Source organism: Lynx canadensis, chromosome B3 (assembly GCF_007474595.2).
Source record: "Lynx canadensis isolate LIC74 chromosome B3, mLynCan4.pri.v2, whole genome shotgun sequence".
Taxonomy (NCBI): Eukaryota; Metazoa; Chordata; class Mammalia; order Carnivora; family Felidae; genus Lynx; species Lynx canadensis.
The window spans coordinates 52,442,920-52,459,961 of NC_044308.2; the positions used below are offsets into that span (position 1 = coordinate 52,442,920).

The 17,042-nt window shown below is 38.8% G+C and overlaps 1 protein-coding gene across 4 annotated transcripts in view; it reads left to right on the plus strand.

Annotated features, from left to right (window-relative positions):
* Nucleotides 1-17,042, plus strand: part of DMXL2 (Dmx like 2) — a 159,587-nt gene that overhangs the window by 70,895 nt on the left and 71,650 nt on the right. For all 4 annotated transcript variants that reach the window (XM_030318191.2, XM_030318193.2, XM_030318192.2 and 1 more), the window contains exons 10-13: nt 922-1,161; nt 1,666-1,937; nt 2,580-3,276; nt 3,618-3,739. In XM_030318191.2, the coding sequence (XP_030174051.1) occupies nt 922-1,161; nt 1,666-1,937; nt 2,580-3,276; nt 3,618-3,739 (1,331 nt within the window). The remainder of the gene's footprint in view (nt 1-921; nt 1,162-1,665; nt 1,938-2,579; nt 3,277-3,617; nt 3,740-17,042) is intronic.

The window sequence follows — 17,042 nt, forward strand, 5'->3', positions numbered from 1 at the left end:
GCATTATATTCTTCCAACTTTTTAGTTTCAAACATTTAGAAAAGTTGGAAGAATAGTACAGTGAATACTCATGTATTCTACATAGAACAATAACAGCTAACATTTTGCCCCAGTTGCTTTATTCTCTCAGTATATATATGTCGGAGGAGGGTGACATGTTGAGTGAAATTTTTCCTTAATCTTTTCGAAGTAAATTATGGCACATCACTCTTACATACTTCAGAAGGTATCTCCTAATAATAAGGAAATTCTCTCACATGATTACAATGTCATTACTATGCCTAAGAAAATTAGAAGTAATTCCATAATCTTTAATACCCAGTTCATATTTAAATTTAAATTTCTTTAGGGTTTTCTGGGTGGCTCAGTTGGTTAAGCGTCCCACCCTTGATTTTGGCTCATGTCATGATCTCATGGTTTGTTAGTTTGAGTCCCACATCGGGCTCTATGCTGACAGTGTGGAGCCTGCTTGGGATTCTCTCTCTCTGACTCTCTCTCTCTCTCTCTCTCTGCTGTTATCCCACTCGCATGTGAGCTCTATTTTTCTCTCAAAATAAATAAATAAACATTAAATAAATAAATTTAAATTCTCAGTTATTTCAGAAATGTCTTTTATGGTTGCTTTTCTGTTTTATTTTTTTGTTCCTCCATCCTGAAAGCAGGATTTAATAAAGGTTCATGCATTTGGTATATTTGATTTTTAAGTTAGTAATTTAATTCCGTTAGTAATTTAAGTCTATCCCATTAATTCTTAGCATTTACATTTACCATTAAATTCAATTAAAGTTTTTACAAATCCTACTAGAGTTGACTTGTTTAGCACCTTTTCTGTATAAGTATAGAATAGTCTTTATTAGTACTTGGTAATCTTTTTACAGACATTAAAAATTCATGTTGAAATCCTACCTTTTTTCCCCACAGATATTCCAAATGTCTTGGTTGGCACTGTATTTAACATTGATGATGGAAATGGGGGCTTTGTGGTTCATTGGTTAAACAACAAGGAGTTTCATTTTACATCATCTACTGAAATATTTATGCAGCAATTACGAAAACTTTCTGAGAAGCAGGTAGATCATGAAAGTGACGAAGGAGATAGAGAAGATGAGGAACGTTCACAGGAGGAAAGAGAGAGGGGTTTGCATATGAAACTAGACCATGGTTAGTATTCCATCTTCAGATTTTTCTTTTTGGCAAGTTAACAGCTTTGTGTGATACCACTTTTAGCTTATAATCCTTCCTTCCTGCTCTTCTTTTTTTACTTTTCTGTTCATTCCATTAATATTTACTATCTGCTATCTAGCTCTGTATGCTTTGTTATACATATATTGCTTTGAGTAATGTAAACCGTTGGAAGCCATTTTCTTTTTTGGGGAACATGTTTTGCTAATGGTAATAATGATAGTATGAATGAAAATTTGATTTCTTTAAAAGTAAGAAATAATAGTAAATTTCAGTTAAGACTAGAAAATGTTTTCCTTCTTTGTTTTTTCTACCCCTGCCTCCCCCAGCCATAAATTGGAAAAAGAATTCGTAGTTTCTAAAGATAGTATGCTATGTTATACACAGCATACATAGTCGAGTATGTAGATGAATTTTTATAGTATTATTAGTATATGCTGATGATAAATTAGTGTGTTCTGATAAATTTATTTTCTGATTCAGAATTATCCCTGGATAGAGAATCTGAGGCAGGTACAGGATCATCAGAACATGAAGATGGAGAAAGAGAGGGAAGTCCTAGAACCTTTTCACGACCCAGTTTACCAATGCCACTGCCCACGGTCCTGCTTGATCGGAAGATTGAAATGCTGCTAACTGAATGGAATAAGAATCCTGACATGCTTTTTACTATACACCCTGTAGATGGTACCTTCCTAGTGTGGCATGTAAAGTATTTGGATGAATATAATCCTGGAATATTTAGACAAGTCCAGGTATATTTTACTGATGAAGCAATTATTACATTTCTTAAAAATAAAGATACTATTCAGATGAACCATCTTTTCAGAAATACTCAAAAGATTTGTTTTGAGAAGCAACTGAGAAGAGAATACTTGTTCTTGTCACCAAGGGGGTGATCAATGACCACAAATTTAATAAACCTGGTTAATTCAAAGTAAAGCGAATTGGGCTTTGAAATGTCATATGGACTATTTGAATATATATGTGTTGGGGTTTTTTTTCCCCCTAGGAATTCACAATGTTTTGAATAAACTTAAGAAACTACCCTAAAAACGTGACTCAGGATGAGCGCCCCTCCCCCCAGTTTTAGTAACTAAATCTAGCTACCTTTTTCTGTTATCTTCCTGAACTTCATTTCTATTTAGAGTTGTGGTTGTGGTCATTCAGCTGTACAAGCAAGGCACTTGAACTTTTTTCTTCAGGCTTCTCTTAGGCTGTGAATAGAGATATGATATTACATAAATAGAGGCAAAGCATTAGACCATAAAGAGGTTGAAAATGATAGTTTTTGCTAGGAAACTGAGATTTGACATTTTGAAAATAGAAGTATTTTTGGAAGACTTTTTGAGAGGCGTAAAACTACTTACATTGAATCATATTATTGTGTTTTTCAGGTTTCTTTCTCTTCTCGGATTCCTGTAGCATTTCCGTCTGGTGATGCAAGCTCTCTTAGTAAAAATATCATGATGTATGCCTGTATAAATGCTACAAAAGATCCTCCCCACACCCTGTTACACCACGAGATGATGGCTGTAGGCAGTCCTCATGGATCACAACCATACTCTAGATCACACAGTACAAATATGAACATTTTAGCTCCCACAGTAATGATGGTCTCTAAACACATAGATGGTTCTTTAAATCAGTGGGCAGTCACTTTTGCAGATAAGTCTGCCTTTACCACTGTTCTGACTGTATCTCACAAATTTAGATACTGTGGCCATCGATTTCACCTCAATGACTTGGCATGTCATTCAGTTTTGCCGTTGTTACTGACGTCTTCACATCATAATGCTCTGCTGACTCCTGAGTTGGACTGTCAGTGGGACTCAGACAATAAGTTAAGTAGACTAATGGATCCCATAAGACATATAAAAGGTTCCTCAAAACAACCTCTTAGAAATGCAGCGACGCGTACATTTCATGACCCAAATGCAATATATAGTGAACTTATTCTGTGGCGTGTAGACCCAATAGGACCTTTGTCCTACACTGGAGGAGTATCAGAATTGGCTCGAATTAACTCTTTACATACATCAGCCTTCTCTAATGTTGCTTGGCTTCCGACTCTTATTCCCAGCTATTGTCTTGGTAAGTGTTCATTTTAATTGTGAAATTAATAAGAGCTTTTAAACTTTTTTTTAATACATAAAATGATTTACATTTGTCATTAGTAGAAGGATTTTTAGACTTATGTTTAGAATTTCCAGAAGTTTGTTCAAAAATTTGTTTTTAATTTTTTCCCCTCTCATCACCTATTTTCTATTGAATTCTTTTATTAATAATTTTATATCCATTAATTTTATCTGTTTAATTATGATTCTGGACTATGGTTCTGCCTAAAAAGAAAAGTGTGAATATAAGTTTCTCCTACTTCAGCCAAAAATAAAAATAAACCACATAATATAATGCAGAGCATTTACTTTCTTTAGGCACGTATTGCAATTCTGCAAGTGCTTGCTTTGTTGCTTCTGATGGCAAAAATTTGAGACTCTATCAAGCAGTGGTGGATGCAAGGAAATTATTGGATGAATTATCAGATCCTGAATCTTCAGTGAGTATTTCCTAATCTTCGTTAAAATACCTAGGCTGATAAGGAATTCTCTTTTTACTTTGTCTAGGACTTTTATTTGTTAGTTTGGGGGGTGAGCACATGTTCTAGGCTCTATGTGACAGATTTATGTGTTTTTTTTTTCTTTTAATTTTTAAAACTTTATTTGAGAGGGAGAGAGCATGAGCAGGGGAGGGACAGAGAGAGAGGGAGAGAAAGAGGATCCCAGCAGGCTCTGCACCATCAGCATGGATCCTCACGCAGAGCTTGAACTCATGAACCTCGAGATCGTGACCTGAGCCAAAAACCGAGTCTGACACTTAACCGACTGAGCCACCCAAGTGCCCCACAAATTTACATGTTCTTAATTTGTATTCCAGGGTATATGCCTCAGTATCACACATCAATACATTTTTACATTTAAATAAATAAATGACTTTTTTCCTGAGTTACCATGATTTCTGCTTGACATTTTTCACTCTCTAGTTTGGTTCTATTAATCTTTTCTTGCTCTAAGGCAGCTTTAGCAAGCTCTTTGTTTAGGCTGGAAAATTTGAACTTTTCTGAGCATTATTGACCATTTTGAAAAATTCTGTGGTTAGAATATGTTATCAGTGAGTGGCAGTATCTTATTCTGGTAATTCTGAACCAGAAGTCATGTATATTAGTTACTGTTCAGATTTGAATAGTGAATTTTCCATCTACCTATAAAAACATGCCTTTTATAAAACACTTTTCTAATAAAAATGTTTCCAGTATTGAAAACCAAAGTATTTTTGAGTATCTGCTATGTGTCCTTCAAAGTGTGGAGAATATAAAGTATAACTTTCTGTGTGTGGCTTTAAGAAGCTTTTAATTTAGCTGAGGAGAGAAATTATTAATAAAAGATTAAATAACAGTTTAAGACAGAAGTGGTGTCTGAGGGTGGTATGTAATTTATTCCCAAACAGATGGCACTAGAAATATTTCATAATCCGGAAGAGAGAGAGATCAGATTAGGGTAGGCATAGAAGTCTTTATTACAGTATTTAGGTTTGTTTTTAGTAGGTGGATAAAGTTTAGAAAGACAAATCCTTTGCCTTTTCCTGAGTGAGAGACTGGCCTGAAAGTATGCATACAGGAAAGTACATGTATAAGTAAGACTTCTTCCAGGAGCGATGAAAAAACCACTTAGACTGGAGCCAGAGGTTTGGCACTGAGGAAGTAGCATCTTCAAATCATGGATTTGGGAGATACTTTATAGGTCACTAGTCTAACCTGATGCTTCATTCTTATCCTTGACCACATTCCTGCCAATTTGTCATCTGGCATCCTAGGTAGGGGGGAGTCTCAACTCTAAATGCAGCTCATGACACCCTTACTACTATACTGAAATTAAATTTGTATTCCTTAAATTCTGCTTGTTAGCCCTGGTTCCATTTAGAATAAGTCTAGTATTCTTTACATATGAGATCACTTCAGATATTTGAAGACAACTGTCTTACAACCTATGAAACTTTTTTCTTCAGGCCAAACCTGCTCCCCCTCCACCAATAAACTAACTCTGTTTTATATTTGACCCTGGTTACTCTTCTTAGCAGTTTTCAGTTTGTCTATATGCTGGGCATTGTGCAGCAGTATTATGACCCGTCTCATTAGATTCTATTTTGTTTTGGGCAGGCATGCCAGGTTCTTTGTATGTAATGGACTCATACTGAGCTGACTCTGAATTAAATATCCAAAAGTCTCTTCTTGCCAGTAAGCCGTCCTATATTTGTGCATTTGAGTTACGGCCCAAATGTAGGCCTATTTTCACTTTACATTTTCACCTTCTAGAGTCAGTCTTTCAGTATCGCTTTGAATCCAGATCTGTTTTTTGTTTTACTGCTTTACGACTTACGTCACCAATCTGTTTGATGAATGTTGTTTCCACATCTTTATCTGAGGCAGTTATAAAAAAAAATGTTGAACAAAATAGGACTGAAAAAGAGGCTAGTAGTGTACATGTGAAATCTTTTTCCATTTTTATTGTCTTAAATGTTTCTTTAGCTTGTCCCTGGGATTTCCATGAGGCAGCTTGTCATGTACTTGGCTGAAATAAATTACACCCTGCCTGCCAAATATTCTGCAGTCAAAAAGGAAGTCAAATTTGTGTGAGATGATTGTTTTAATGTATAAATAGGTTAATGTATGTACCCTGATGTCTGTTGGTGACTAAACCATTGTACTAAATAGACATCCAGCTCTTTAGTCTGCCTTTTTTTCCTTTTTGAAAATTGGAATATTTACCTCTTTCTAGTATTTTGGCTGTGTCATTTCCTCTGATTTTTCAGAGAATATCTTGAGTAGTTCATTGGTCTCATTTGAAAAATTTCCCACTAACCTGGACATTACTTTTCCAGAAAATATAATTTTATTTAGAGCATTTAGATACATTCTTGAAATTTCTTAACTTATCCTGGTCTTCTACTCTCCCTGCACCAATGTGCATTTTTTTCTTAAGCCTTCTATTTTTATTAATTTTTTAATGTTAAAAAGTAACACTTATTCATTGTAGAAAATTTTTGCTTTATTTTCAATTTTGTGCAAGCTAAATTCTTGAAATAGAAGACCAGAGACAAAGAAGGAATTAGGAGTTCTTTATTCTCTGAATTTTTGTTAACATTAAAGTATCAGCCTCTGTTAATGAGCTCATCTTTTCCTGTTTTTTTTGTACTCTGAAAACAGTAATTTATTCAATTACTTACTTTTTTGAATACATTTTTAATTTTGGAATAGTCCTAGATTTACAGAAAAGTTGTACATGTAGTACAAAGTTCTCATATACATCACAACCAGTTTCCCCTATTGCTAACATCTTGTATTACCAGAATATATTTGTCACAACTAAGAAACCATCATTGGTATGATATGATCAGTTAAACTCTAGATTTTTTAAGATTTAACTGATTTTTCTGCTTATGTCCCATTTGTGTTCTAAGATCTCACCCAGAGGGGCACTTGGGTGGCTCAGCTAATTGAGCTTCTAACTTCAGCTCAGGTCATAATCTCGCTGTTAGTGGGTTCAAGCCCTGCACTGGGCTCTGTGCTGACAGCTCAGAGCCTGGAGCCTGCTTCAGATTCTGTGTCTTCCTCTCTCTCTGCCCCTCCCCTGCTTGCATTCTGTTTCTCTCTCACTCTCTGAAAAAAATAAATAAAACATTCCAAAAAAAAATTTTTTTTTTCTTTTAATTTGAGATCTCACCCAGAAAACCACGTTATATTTAGTCATCATGAATCCTTAGACTTTTCTGGTCTGGAATAGTTTCTCAGTTTTCTTCATCTTCCTCAGTATTTCTCATGACTTTGACAGCTTTGAGTACTACTGGTCAGACAATTTGTAGAATTTTCCCTCAATTGGGATTTATTTGTCTGCTACTTTTCTCATGGTTAGACCAGAGTTATGGGTTTTTGGGAAGAGTACCCCAGATATAAAGTATCCTTCTCAACACATTTTAAGAGGGTACATGCTATCAACATGGTAATTAGTGCCTTTCTTCTTTTTTTCTTTTCATTCTTGCTAGAAGTTTGTTAATTTCATTGATATTGTCAAAGAATGAGCTCTTTGTTTCATTGATCTCTTTGTTTTGTTTTCATTTTCATTAATTTCTGCCCTTATTTTTATCATTTTCCTTCCTTATTGCCTTTTTTGGGGGGTGTTCTTTTTCTGGGTTTCATTAAATAGGAGCTTAGAGTTTTGTAACTTTTCTTATTTTCTAACATATGCATTTAGTGCTTTAAATTTTCCTCTCAGCACTGCTTTGGCATTCTGATAAGTAGTATTTTTGTTTTTGTTCATTTCACTATATTTTTAAATTTTCCTTGAGAATTCTTTTTTTAAAGTTTATTTATTTGAGAGAGAGAGAGAGACCAAGTTGGGGCGGGGCAGAGAGAGAGAGAGAGAGAGCGAATCCCAAGCATGTTCCACTCTGTCAGTATGAAGCCTGATGTGGGGCTTGAATCCATGAACCATGAGATCATGAGCTGAGGCAAAATCAGGTCACTTAACCAACTGAGCCACTGAGGTGCCCCTCCTTGAGAATTCTTATTTGACCCATGGGTTATTTAAAAGAGTGTTGTTGGGGCGCCTGGGTGGCGCAGTCGGTTAAGCGTCCGACTTCAGCCAGGTCACGATCTCGCGGTCCGTGAGTTCGAGCCCCGCGTCAGGCGCTGGGCTGATGGCTCGGAGCCTGGAGCCTGTTTCCGATTCTGTGTCTCCCTCTCTCTCTGCCCCTCCCCCATTCATGCTCTGTCTCTCTCTCTGTCCCAAAAATAAATAAACGTTGAAAAAAAAAATTTAAAAAAAAAAAAAGAGTGTTGTTTAGCTGTCCAATAAATACTGGGAAGAGGTTTTCCTTTTATCATCCTGTTACTGCCTTCTAGTTTGACTCCATGATGGTAGGAGAACACACTATAATTTCAGTCCTTATACATTTATTGTAAAGTTTGTTTTATGGCCAGGACATTGTCTGTCTTAGTATGTATTCCGTGGCACTTGAACATATTCCACTATTGTTAGATGGGGTGTTCTACATATGTCAGTTAGATTTTATTCTCATTAATGTTGGTGTTGAGTTCTTGTAGATCTTTGCTAATTTTCTGTCTAGTTCTATCAATTCTTATGAGAAGGGTGTTGAAATTTCCAACCGTAATGGTGAATTTGTCCATTTCTCCTTTTAGTTCTGTTAGTTTTGTGTTTCACATGTTATGCAACTCTGTTTTGCATATACATTTAGTCTGAAATCAGGGTGTTGGCAGGGCCATGCTCCTTATGAAGGCTCTAGGGGAAGATCCTTTCTTGTTTCTTCCTAACTTCTGGTTGCTTCTACTGATCTTTGGTGTTCTTAGACTTGAAGCTACAATACTCTAGTCTCTGTCTCTGTCTTCACATGCCCTTCTTCTCTCTGGGTGTTTTGTGTGTACTCTCCTTAGTCTAGTATGACCTTATCTTAAACAGATTAGATCTGCAAACATCCTTTCTCTAAATAAGATGGCATTCTGAGATTCTGTGTAAACATGGATTTTGATGGGATACTATCCAGCCCATTATACTAACCAACATTTTTTCCCTCATAAGTTATATTTACAGTTGCATAGCCAGGAACCTCCAAAGTCTCTTGAGTCATTCTGATTTTCAGAGCCATATATTATGAGGAATTGTGAGATTTTGCCTTTCTGAATGATAGACTACAGGGCATGCCTTTATTGTTGATCTTAAATTCTTAACATTGTTGCTTCCTGTCGAGTTTCCATTATTTCTGCTGATCTTTTTTGTTTTTTTTGTAAGTCAGAGCAGCAGTTTTCTCAGTTACTTCCTCTACTAATTGTGAGTTGAAATACAGAAAGAAGTTGTCACATGCTGTCCTCTTCCTCAAATGAGATTTTTAGTAGATGGTGAGTAGAGGCTAGTTTTTGTTTTTGTTTTTTTTTTTTTTCCTTTAAGAGTCATCTGAAAAGATTTGAATTTTATTCTGGGATTGAGAGATGGATTTAGGGGACACCAAAATTTTTTGGACAGGGAATTAAAGGGGTTAGTTTGCAGGATCGAGTGTAGTTGATAAGGTATTGGAAGTCTATTGAGGTCATCAAAGCCTGTGGTAAAATAAACTTGAGCTAGAGTGGTATTTGGCAGATATTGAGAAAAGGTAAAGTAGGGCTTAGTAGTTGCTTGACTATGGATACTAAAGGAAATGACTCTAAGGTTTCAAGTTTGTGATAGTGGATCCACTAGCTTTGGTAAGATACTTGTGAGGTGTTGATGATGACTTAAGTTTGAGATACATTGAGTGTGAAGTGATTGAGGTTTTAGGTAGCAAAATGTAGTTAAGATAATCATTTTGCAGGTATTTGGAAATAAATTCCTAGTGTTACATGTCAGATACCAGTGTATATTTGGTATTTATTATTACGAAAACAATACTTGAAATCTTGAGAGCTCTAAAGGCATTAGTAACAATTAATGTCCATAAAAGTGACCCTGAGTCATCAAGAAGGCATTTAAATTGAGAAAACTATTTATGAAGGCAGGGATTTAAAGATTTTATTTTTGAGTAATCTCCACACCCAATGTGGAGCTCGAACTTCCAACCCTGAGATCAAGAGTCCCACCCTCCACTGACTGAGCTAGCCAGGTGCCCGGAAGGCAGTGATTTAATTAAAGCTAAAAAGAATTTTCCAACCAAAATACTGAAGATAAAGTTGTTCTGGTGCCTGAAAGCATAAACTTTTGAACTTTCTTGCCAAGTGATGCTTGGTCAAGGGACGTTCGTTCATTCATTCATTCCACAGGTATTTCATGAGTACTTATTAAAGTATTCTATATATTATTCTGTGATTCAGTAATGGGAAGAGAGAAGTGTGGTGTTGAAAGGTAGCTGTTGCTGTTACTAAAAACAAGCCTTTTGTTTACTTACTTAGAGAGTGTGCACATGCATGCGTGCACATGTGCAGGGAGGGGCAAAGAGTGGGAGAGAGAAAATTGTAAGCAGGTTCTGCGCTGTCATGGGGCCTCAACCGGAAACCTTGAGATCATGACCTGAGCCAAAATCAAGACTCAAGATGCTTGGAGAGGAGGGGAAGATGGCGGCGTAGGAGGACGCTGGGCTCACCGCGCGTCCTGCTGATCACTTAGATTCCACCTACACCTGCCTAAATAACCCAGAAAACCGCCAGAGGATTAGCAGAACGGAGTCACCAGACCCAAGTGCGGACGAGAGGCCCACGGAAGAGGGTAGGAAGGGCGGCGAGGCGGTGCGCGCTCCACGGATTGGCGGGAGGGAGCCGGGGCGGAGGGGCTGCTCGCCAGCCAAGCAGAGCCCCCGAGTCCGGCTTGCAAAAGCGGAGGGGCCTGACGGACTGTGTTCCGACAGCAAGCGAGACTTAGCGTCTGGGAGGTCATAAGTTAACAGCTCTGCTCGGAAAGCGGGAAGGCTGGAGGACAAAGGGAGGGTGAGCTGCGGAGCCCCCGGACGACAGAGCTCAGTTTGGCGGGGAACAAAGGCGCTCGCCAGCGCCATCTCCCCCGCCCATCCCCCAGCCAAAATCCCAAAGGGAACCGGTTCCGGCCAGGGAAATTGCTCGCTCCGCGCAAACACCCAACTCTGTGCTTCTGCGGAGCCAAACCTCCGGCAGCGGATCTGACTCCCTCCGGCTGCCACAGGGCCCCTCCTGAAGTGGATCACCTAAGGAGAAGCGAGCTAAGCCTGCCCCCCCTGCCGCCGTGCACCTTGCCTTCCCACCCCAGCTAATACGCCAGATCCCCAGCATCACAAGCCTGGCAGTGTGCAAGTAGCCCAGACGGGCCACGCCACCCCACAGTGAATCCCGCCCCTAGGAGAGGGGAAGAGAAGGCACACACCAGTCTGACTGTGGCCCCAGCGGTGGGCTGGGGGCAGACATCAGGACTGACTGCGGCCCCGCCCACCAACTCCAGTTATACACCACAGCACAGGGGAAGTGCCCTGCAGGTCCTCACCACACCAGGGACTATCCAAAATGACCAAGCGGAAGAATTCCCCTCAGAAGAATCTCCAGGAAATAACAACAGCTAATGAGCTGATCAAAAAGGATTTAAATAATATAACAGAAAGTGAATTTAGAATAATAGTCATAAAATTAATCGCTGGGCTGGAAAACAGTATACAGGACAGCAGAGAATCTCTTGCTACAGAGATCAAGGGACTAAGGAACAGTCACGAGGAACTGAAAAACGCTTTAAATGAAATGCAAAACAAAATGCAAACCACCACGGCTCGGATGGAAGAGGCAGAGGAGAGAATAGGTGAACTAGAAGATAAAGTTATGGAAAAAGAGGAAGCTGAGAAAAAGAGAGATAAAAAAATCCAGGAGTATGAGGGGAAAATTAGAGAACTAAGTGATACACTAAAAAGAAATAATATACGCATAATTGGTATCCCAGAGGAGGAAGAGAGAGGGAAAGGTGCTGAAGGGGTACTTGAAGAAATAATAGCTGAGAACTTCCCTGAACTGGGGAAGGAAAAAGGCATTGAAATCCAAGAGGCACAGAGAACTCCCTTCAGACATAACTTGAATCGATCTTCTGCACGACATATCATAGTGAAACTGGCAAAATACAAGGATAAAGAGAAAATTCTGAAAGCAGCAAGGGGTAAACGTGCCCTCACATATAAAGGGAGACCTATAAGACTCGTGACTGATCTCTCTTTTGAAACTTGGCAGGCCAGAAAGAATTGGCACGAGATTTTCAGTGTGCTAGACAGAAAAAATATGCAGCCAAGAATCCTTTATCCAGCAAGTCTGTCATTTAGAATAGAAGGAGAGATAAAGGTCTTCCCAAACAAACAAAAACTGAAGGAATTTGTCACCACTAAACCAGCCCTACAAGAGATCCTAAGGGGGACCCTGTGAGACAAAGTCCCAGAGACATCACTACAAGCATAAAACATACAGACATCACAATGACTCTAACCCATATCTTTCTATAATAACACTGAATGTAAACGGATTAAATGCGCCAACCAAAAGACATAGGGTATCAGAATGGATAAAAAAACAAGACCCATCTATTTGCTGTCTACAAGAGACTCATTTTAGACCTGAGGACACCTTTAGATTCAGAGTGAGGGGATGGAGAACTATTTATCATGCTACTGGAAGCCAAAAGAAAGCTGCAGTAGCCATACTTATATCAGACAAACTAGACTTTAAATTAAAGGCTGTAACAAGAGATGAAGAAGGACATTATATAATAGTTACAGGGTCTATCCATCAGGAAGAGCTAACAATTATAAATGTCCATGCGCCGAATACCAGAGCCCCCAAATATATAAAACAATTACTCAAAACATAAGCAACCTTATTGATAAGAATGTGGTAATTGCTGGGGACTTTAACACCCCACTTACAGAAATGGATACATCATCTAGACACACGGTCAATAAAGAAACAAGGGCCCTGAATGAGACATTGGATCAGATGGACTTGACAGATATATTTAGAACTCTGCATCCCAAAGCAACAGAATATACTTTCTTCTCGAGTGCACATGGAACATTCTCCAAGATAGATCATATACTGGGTCACAAAACAGCCCTTCATAAGTTTACAAGAATTGAAATTATACCATGCATACTTTCAGACCACAATGCTATGAAGCTTGAAATCAACCACAGGAAAAAGTCTGGAAAACCTCCAAAAGCATGGAGGTTAAAGAACACCCTACTAACGAATGAGTGGGTCAACCAGGCAATTAGAGAAGAAATCAAAAAATATATGGAAACAAACGAAAATGAAAATACAACAATCCAAACGCTTTGGGACGCAGCGAAGGCAGTCCTGAGAGGAAAATACATTGCAATCCAGGCCTATCTCAAGAAACAAGAAAAATCCCAAATACAAAATCTAACAGCACACCTAAAGGAAATAGAAGCAGAACAGCAAAGGCAGCCTAAACCCAGCAGAAGAAGAGAAATAATAAAGATCAGAGCAGAAATAATCAATATAGAATCTAAAAAAACTGTAGAGCAGATCAACGAAACCAAGAGTTGGTTTTTTGAAAAAATAAACAAAATTGACAAACCTCTAGCCAGGCTTCTCAAAAAGAAAAGGGAGATGACCCAAATAGATAAAATCATGAATGAAAATGGAATTATTACAACCAATCCCTCAGAGATACAAACAATTATCAGGGAATACTATGAAAAATTATATGCCAACAAATTGGACAACCTGGAAGAAATGGGCACATTCCTGAACACCCACACTCTTCCAAAACTCAATCAGGAGGAAATAGAAAGCTTGAACAGACCCATAACCAGCGAAGAAATTGAATCGGTTATCAAAAATCTCCCAACAAATAAGAGTCCAGGACCAGATGGCTTCCCAGGGGAGTTCTACCAGACATTTAAAGCAGAGATAATACCTATCCTTCTCAAGCTATTCCAAGAAATAGAAAGGGAAGGAAAACTTCCAGACTCATTCTATGAAGCCAGTATTACTTTGATTCCTAAACCAGACAGAGACCCAGTAAAAAAAGAGAACTACAGGCCAATATCCCTGATGAATATGGATGCAAAAATTCTCAATAAGATACTAGCAAATCGAATTCAACAGCATATAAAAAGAATTATTCACCATGATCAAGTGGGATTCATTCCTGGGATGCAGGGCTGGTTCAACATTCGCAATCAATCAACGTGATACATCACATTAACAAAAAAAAAGAGAAGAACCATATGATCCTGTCAATCGATGCAGAAAAGGCCTTTGACAAAATCCAGCACCCTTTCTTAATAAAAACCCTTGAGAAAGTCGGGATAGAAGGAACATACTTAAAGATCATAAAAGCCATTTATGAAAAGCCCACAGCTAACATCATCCTCAACGGGGAAAAACTGAGAGCTTTTTCCCTGAGATCAGGAACACGACAGGGATGCCCACTCTCACCGCTGTTGTTTAACATAGTGCTGGAAGTTCTAGCATCAGCAATCAGACAACAAAAGGAAATCAAAGGCATCAAAATTGGCAAAGATGAAGTCAAGCTTTCGCTTTTTGCAGATGACATGATATTATACATGGAAAATCCGATAGACTCCACCAAAAGTCTGCTAGAACTGATACATGAATTCAGCAAAGTTGCAGGATACAAAATCAATGTACAGAAATCAGTTGCATTCTTATACGCTAACAATGAAGCAACAGAAAGACAAATAAAGAAAATGATCCCATTCACAATTGCACCAAGAAGCATAAAATACCTAGGAATAAATCTAACCAAAGATGTAAAGGATCTGTATGCTGAAAACTCTAGAAAGCTTATGAAGGTAATTGAAGAAGATTTAAAGAAATGGAAAGACATTCCCTGCTCATGGATTGAAAAAATAAATATTGTCAAAATGTCAATACTACCCAAAGCTATCTACACATTCAATGCAATCCCAATCAAAATTGCACCAGCATTCTTCTCGAAATTAGAACAAGCAATCCTAAAATTCATATGGAACCACAAAAGGCCCCGAATAGCCAAAGGAATTTTGAAGAAGAAGACCAAAGCAGGAGGCATCACAATCCCAGACTTTAGCCTCTACTACAAAGCTGTCATCATCAAGACAGCATGGTATTGGCACAAAAACAGACACACAGACCAATGGAATAGAATAGAAACCCCAGAACTAGACCCACAAACATATGGCCAACTCATCTTTGACAAAGCAGGAAAGAACATCCAATGGAAAAAAGACAGCCTCTTTAACAAATGGTGCTGGGAGAACTGGACAGCAACATGCAGAAGGTTGAAACTAGACCACTTTCTCACACCATTTACAAAAATAAACTCAAAATGGATAAAGGACCTAAATGTGAGACAGGAAACCATCAAAACCTTAGAGGAGAAAGCAGGAAAAGACCTCTCTGACCTCAGCCGTAGCAATCTCTTACTCGACACATCCCCAAAGGCAAGGGAATTAAAAGCAAAAGTGAATTACTGGGACCTTATGAAGATAAAAAGCTTCTGCACAGCAAAGGAAACAACCAACAAAACTAAAAGGCAACCAACGGAATGGGAAAAGATATTTGCAAATGACATATCGGACAAAGGGCTAGTATCTAAAATCTATAAAGAGCTCACCAAACTCCACACCCGAAAAACAAATAACCCAGTGAAGAAATGGGCAGAAAACATGAATAGACACTTCTCTAAAGAAGACATCCAGATGGCCAACAGGCACATGAAAAGATGTTCAGCGTTGCTCCTTATCAGGGAAATACAAATCAAAACCACACTCAGGTATCACCTCACGCCAGTCAGAGTGGCCAAAATGAACAAATCAGGAGACTATAGATGCTGGAGAGGATGTGGAGAAACGGGAACCCTCTTGCACTGTTGGTGGGAATGCAAATTGGTGCAGCCGCTCTGGAAAGCAGTGTGGAGGTTCCTCAGAAAATTAAAAATAGACCTACCCTATGACCCAGCAATAGCACTGCTAGGAATTTATCCAAGGGATACAGGAGTACTGATGCATAGGGGCACTTGTACCCCAATGTTCATAGCAGCACTCTCAACAATAGCCAAATTATGGAAAGAGCCTAAATGTCCATCAACTGATGAATGGATAAAGAAATTGTGGTATATATACACAATGGAGTACTATGTGGCAATGAGAAAAAATGAAATATGGCCTTTTGTAGCAACGTGGATGGAACTGGAGAGTGTAATGCTAAGTGAAATAAGCCATACAGAGAAAGACAGATACCATATGGTTTCACTCTTATGTGGATCCTGGACTTAACAGGAACCCATGGGGGAGGGGAAGGAAAAAAAAAAAAAAGAGGTTAGAGTGGGAGAGAGCCAAAGCATAAGAGACTGTTAAAAACTGAGAACAAACTGAGGGTTGATGGGGGGTGGGAGGGAGGGGAGGGTGGGTGATGGGTATTGAGGAGGGCACCTTTTGGGATGAGCACTGGGTGTTGTATGGAAACCAATTTGTCAATAAATTTCATATATAAAAAAAAAAAAAGACTCAAGATGCTTAACCGATTGAGCCACGCAGGCACCCCGTCATCTCTACTTTAGAGATGAGGACACTGGTGTACAGAGAAATGTAATGACTTGTGCCAGTTCAATTAGCTAGTAGTTGTAGAGCCAGGATTTGAGCCCAGGCAGCTGGGCTCTAGAGACCAACCTCTTTTTTATTATTTATTATTATTTTTAAAGTTTATTTATTTTTGAGAGAGAGAGAGAGAAAGAAAACGGGCAGGGAGAGGCAGAGAGACAGAAGGAGACACAGAATCCGAAGCCAGTCCAGGCTCTGAGCTGTCAGCACAGAGCCTGACATGGGGCTCGAACTTTGAATGGCGAGATCATGATCTGAGCTGAAGTTGGATGCTTAACTGACTGAGCCACTCAGGCACCCCTAGAGACCAAGCTCTTAACCACTATGCTGTGCTGCCTCTAAAAAGCCATTTGCTTCTACATGTTTGTCAAGTTGTACCCATTGTTTTAATTCTGTAATTTTTTTTTTAATTTTTTTTTCAACGTTTATTTATTTTTGGGACAGAGAGACAGAGCATGAATGGGGGAGGGGCAGAGAGAGAGGGAGACACAGAATCGGAAACAGGCTCCAGGCTCTGAGCCATCAGCCCAGAGCCTGACGCGGGGCTCAAACTCACGGACCGCGAGATCGTGACCTGGCTGAAGTCGGACGCTTAACCGACTGCGCCACCCAGGCGCCCCTTAATTCTGTAATTTAAATATATAAATTGATGATACATGAGTATAAAAATTTTGATTTTTTTAATAAAGAAATGTTTT